At 40.3% G+C, this 5,226-nt stretch overlaps 2 protein-coding genes across 5 annotated transcripts in view; both read left to right on the forward strand.

Moving 5' to 3' along the window:
* Positions 1–2,069, forward strand: part of LOC118411559 (annexin A5-like) — a gene marked incomplete in the record, with an annotated part of 18,807 nt that extends 16,738 nt beyond the window's left edge. The window contains 2 exon segments of the mRNA XM_035813916.1: positions 590–650; positions 1,093–2,069. Coding sequence (XP_035669809.1) covers positions 590–649 — 60 coding nt within the window.
* An 876-nt stretch (positions 2,070–2,945) lies between these two features.
* The window catches only part of LOC118412511, a 13,887-nt gene continuing 11,606 nt past the window's right edge, over positions 2,946–5,226 (forward strand). For 3 of the 4 annotated variants that reach the window (XM_035815400.1, XM_035815401.1, XM_035815399.1), the window contains exon 1: positions 2,946–3,151. The gene's annotated coding sequence lies outside the window, so the exon portion shown is untranslated. The remainder of the gene's footprint in view (positions 3,152–5,226) is intronic. The other variant, XM_035815402.1, reaches the window with a different exon arrangement.

A 5,226-nucleotide genomic window follows, 5' to 3' on the forward strand; every position in this document is an offset into this window, starting at 1 on the left:
ACCTGCACCAGACAAAATTTACCTGCAAGACTCTGAATTTAGGAAGTATGGATCATAGCAAAATTGTTCAGGAACCACTGATCCATGTACATCTATATCATACATGTAGGACATTTATGCATAAAACCCAGTACATGGACCAGTGCAGGTTAAGTGCAGGTAGACACCAAAAATACCTGCACAGCTCCAATTTAACCTGCACAAACCTACATATGCAGGTGGTAGTTCGAACCCTGAGATAGAACACATGACTCTGTGAACAGTGGATCATAAGTTGTGGAAAGTTGATGGGACCCCCCCCCCCCCCTCACTATTGAGGGATGGTTGCTCACCTAGATATCTGCATAATGTGGGGGCACATTAGCAATGTGGATTGTTCATTCCTTGATAAAGACTGGAGTTATATAGATAGTCCAAAATTTGAGTAAGTCCAATTGTTGTATTGGAAATCATAGTTCTATGTTGATCCAAAATGACTTCTCCCATCACAGATGGACTTTGAAGTTATGATACCATCCTCATTCCTAGCATTTTTTGGCTGCAACTGTCCTTTTTACTAATCACAACGTTTCATAATTGTTATCAACAGGGTGACACTTCCGGAGACTACCAGAAGATCCTGCTGGCTCTGATTGGAGGAAAGGACTAATCATAATATAGTACGGCTGGGTACCGGTACAGACAATTCAGGTCCAGGTCTGGTTCAGGTCCAGAGGATCAGGTCCAGGTCCGGACCTGAACCTGGACCTGATTCAGTATGACTCATACCAATGGTCCATTTCACTACAAAGAAATCTGTTTGGTCGAGTATTACACTTACACTGGCGTTTTAAAATCCTACAACGCTAACTGTACCTGTACGATTGGCTGTAAAACTTGGTAGAAATTACTATAAACTCTACTCTACTTCATTCTTGTTATTTTCTTCCACCTGCAAGCTCCAAAACGTGTGAATGCCTGATAAAATAATGTGTTAATTTTCTAATCGGTCCAACATTCGGTCCACCTAATATTTTCAGGTCTGGTTTTTATGGACCCGGTCCAAAAAGAAAAAACGGTTTTGTACCGGTATGCTGTACCGATACCCAGGCCTATAATATAGGATTGAGCAGATGTCATCCTATACATGTTCTCTGGAGACATCTCTCCTTAAGTTAAATGATAGTGAAATAGGAATGTAATTGCATGGATTTATAAAATCTGTATTATGAATGTCATTAAAGATGTAATGTTATGGCTAATAGTAAATGTCTTTCCATGATGATTTTATCAAGGACTGTTTTTCATCTGAAATTGTATTTGTCTTCCCATTTTATACAATATTTCTGTAATACCCAATCATGAATATTGTACAGGATTTTATTGCAGTGGACAACGCTATCTTTGGAAATTCTAAAGAGATTATGATATAATTTAATAGTAATCATTGTTGTCATTAGCTTACATTGTGAATTTTAAAAAAATAGGTGCTACAACATGTAGAACGCATACGTATTACTACATTACGTATTTGGCTATAGTGTCAAGCATAATTTATATGACCTGTGCAGTACTTGTTGTATTACAACGTGTGATACTAAGAAAAGTCAAGGGCTTCTTTAAACCTACTTGTGATGGTTCCTCTTGATGTTAGAATACATGGGGTGGGGTTAGAAAGTTTTTGATATTTGGTGGTAATACAACATGGAATCTTTTCCAAAACATTTATGATAAAACCTCCTTGGTATTACTATGATATGAAAGTACTTGTATCAGTTTGAATGTATGTTTGACCGAGATTCAGTTTTGTAGTTTTAGTTTGTAGTATTTTTAGTCTATAGTTCAATAATAATATATAATATATATATATTCCAACTGGAGTGTTTTCTGCTGTATAACTGTGCTTCTATTATCAGGGATGTTTATAATAAAGGCAGTTTTTAATCGTTTTATAGAACAAGTCAACAAATATGTTATAAACTGTTTTAATGTCATGATGTTACTGTCAAGAGTCTCTTGTAACTTCCAGTAGTGTCGGAACTTCAGTGAAGTATCAGGAACAATAAATGAAATTATTATGGACAAAGTTGCATCAGTTGCATCATTGATTACTGACTTTTATTTTGCACTGACATGGCATTTGTCAGGGCAAAGTTAGACTAGCAGTTATATCTTTAATGTCACTTGCAGGTTTTATCAAATTGTCTAGAATGTTTAAGAGTTTTATATTACGATTTGTTATTAAGTTTGATAGACCATGTTGATCAGTTCAGTCAGGTCGCCGAATAACCGGTAGATCATCACATACTGGCTCCTTACAACTCTCCAAGCAGAGGTTAGGCTCCGGCTGTGTTTTTTTTAACGTTTTTTTTTTGGTCGTTTTTATCGGGCTTTCTATTTTGTCATTTTTCTTGAAGTACGCCAGCCAAAATTAGGTTTTGACACAGCAAGATATATAAAAAAAATAAAAAGCCCGATAAAAACGACTAAAAAAAACAGCCGGAGCCTAACCTCTGCTTGGAGAGTAGCTCCTTACTACTTCACGTGATGTCATGTGAGTGCAAGCATCCCATGGGAGAGCAGAATTAGTGTGAGGGGAGTCAGGTTTCACCAAGGAGCTTTTATCATATTAAAAGCTCCTTGGTTTCACCAAAACTGCTGAACACGCCCACCGATTCGTAAGTCTTTACGCAAACAAGTAACGGCTGAGTAAAGAGCCTTTAAATGCATCTGACGTACGTGATTGAAATGAGGCGTTCAAGTTTGCATAGAGTAGAAAGTCGCTAGTCTCCAAGCAGACCCTACGGTGCCTTAGAAATAGTATCAAAGCTGGCCAGGGACTTGGTATACCGGCTCCGGTGCCCGTTTGACTCCCTTAGCCGGCTATCTCCCTTTGGCCGGCTATACTCCTTTGCCACTTTGATACTATTTCTAAGGCACCGTAGGGTCTGCTTGGAGACTAGAAAGTCGCGCGGCGTGATACGCTCCACTGAGCGTTCTAATCACCGGAATGGGATAGACTCGTCCAGATAACGTTCCAAAACTCTTATTGGCTGGGCGCCAGAGGTAGCCATCAAGCAACACAAAGTTCATTTTCCCCTGGGAGACGTCGGCCGAGGAGGTAGTTCTGCTGGAGTAAGAGACCCTTACGTTGTTTTCCAACGCCAAGCCTGTAAGTGGGAATTTATTATTACTTTCAAATATTTTTTTTTCCAGCATTGTTCGAAAGGTCGAAATTCCACCACAGACTTTACTTGGTAGAGTTATGATCTGTGCAGGCGGACAGACCTGGGTAGGCTGACGGCCTATACGTTATGTTACACCTGTATGTTTCAACATCTGGCTACAAACACGTCACTCCTGATCCGATAGAGTACATTTAAAAGCACATTTTATATCTATAGTACAGAAATAGACACTATTTCGGAGCACGTTCAGTTTTTAGATATTCTACTAAATGTTCCCAGTTGTAAAGCGAGAGACGCTTGCTGGTGGAACCTCGGACCTTAATCTGCCTGTTGTCCTCGGACAACCTCGCATTCCTGAACAATATTCAAAGCACACCTGCTTGTAACTCAATGGCTCTCAGCAGTAGACTCACAACAGTTAACACGGGCAGTGTGTTTCTAGGTTCTCCCGAGCGAGATTCTTTTTTAGAGTTCCACTCTTCCGTCTCGTCTTGCTTGACAGATAGGCGTAGCCTTGTACGCCGCACTAGTAAAGGTTGGGTGGTTACGGTAAGGGTCACTGGAAAAAACGAACAAACAAGGTGGTAGTGAGCTTGTATGGTCATATTCAAACCTGTGCGTTTCCAACATTGATTTATGCTTGATTGAAAGCGTGCAAGTCTGTGATATATCACAAAACGTATTTAAAATAGGATAACTGCAAATACTTGCCCGAGGGCTAATTGCAAGTACATGTTATATTCCTGTAAGAATGATAGATACAATGATGTATACTTCCTACGTCGAACTACGTTCAAGAATAAAGATCGAGTCAGTTTTGTTGGTTTTGACAGCGTCTCTTGAAGCAGTGGAAATTACCCACTTTCTCTATCATAAGATTGTTCGTTGGCTTAGTTTGGAAAATGCGAAACCCGATATGCGTCGAGTGAGGCAAAGTGAGCCAAATATCCTTGTAAGATCTAACGCATTGTTTGGCGAGATTATGTAGTGTCAATCTGTACAAACAAATTCCATGTTTTCAGCTGTTCATGCTCTGTTTAGCAACAGAAAAAAAACTGAACCACCAAATATTGTTCGGTCTAAGTCATGTCCTAAAAAAGTCCTTATGCTAATTATTGTGGCATGCATTAACCCTAAATGTTTTGCAACTGTGATAATGTTACAAGAAGTAATCGACTTGTGCGGTGCATTTGGTACATCATGGATGCACGTAAACTTTCCGATGGTTGAGCGGCTCAACACAATCATGCATGAAACACACTGCAAAGGTTAAAGCACCGGACAAGTCAGGTGCTTCTTGTTGAACTTGTTGACACTGAACGTTTGTTGACTCGCTCGACCACCTGTATTTCATTTCACGCAATATATCTTATCAAGTAAAGTTCACAACCGAACCTGACTACAGGCGTAAAGTATATTAAGTCATTTATTTCTGGTTCCCACGCTCTTACGGTGGCTTCTCTTCTAGATTAGCTATCTATTATCTTGAAATTCGAAACGCCCACGCATCTTTGTACACTTCCCTTGTCCCTAAAGTCTTATCCGGCCTCCTCAGAAAAGAACTGCCTTCTTACCTTTCAGCTCATATCGTATCTGTGAAATACAACGCTTCTTGTAGCCTCCATCGAAGACTTCCAGCGTGGCTGGCTTTTACTCCATGGGGGTAAGGATGTGGTGGTGGTTTGGCTGGTTCACTAGTTTCAAAGTTGGCTTAGTTTCTCTAAGCATGCTAATGCCGAGATAGGGAGTTTGCCTAGAATAGTAGTTTGGCTCGGAGGCTACTCTTCGTCGTCACACAGACACACATACAGACACACACGCGCTTTTATTCTTCTGCAGACGTTTCACGACCATCTGTCGTCTTATGAAACAGTTTCTATTGTATTTTGCGCCAATAGAAACTACACTATTTTGCACCGATAGAAACTACTGTTTCAGTGCACACCGAGGAAGACGACAGGTAACCTGGAATCCAGTCTACCGTGGATTGGCCAGGCTACCTTCGGGACAGGAGGGTCTTTCCACCGCCCCGGTAATCTTTCAGTTTTAAACCACCGAC

The sequence above is a fragment of the Branchiostoma floridae genome, chromosome 3 (genome assembly GCF_000003815.2).
Source record: "Branchiostoma floridae strain S238N-H82 chromosome 3, Bfl_VNyyK, whole genome shotgun sequence".
NCBI classification, from domain to species: domain Eukaryota; kingdom Metazoa; phylum Chordata; class Leptocardii; order Amphioxiformes; family Branchiostomatidae; genus Branchiostoma; species Branchiostoma floridae.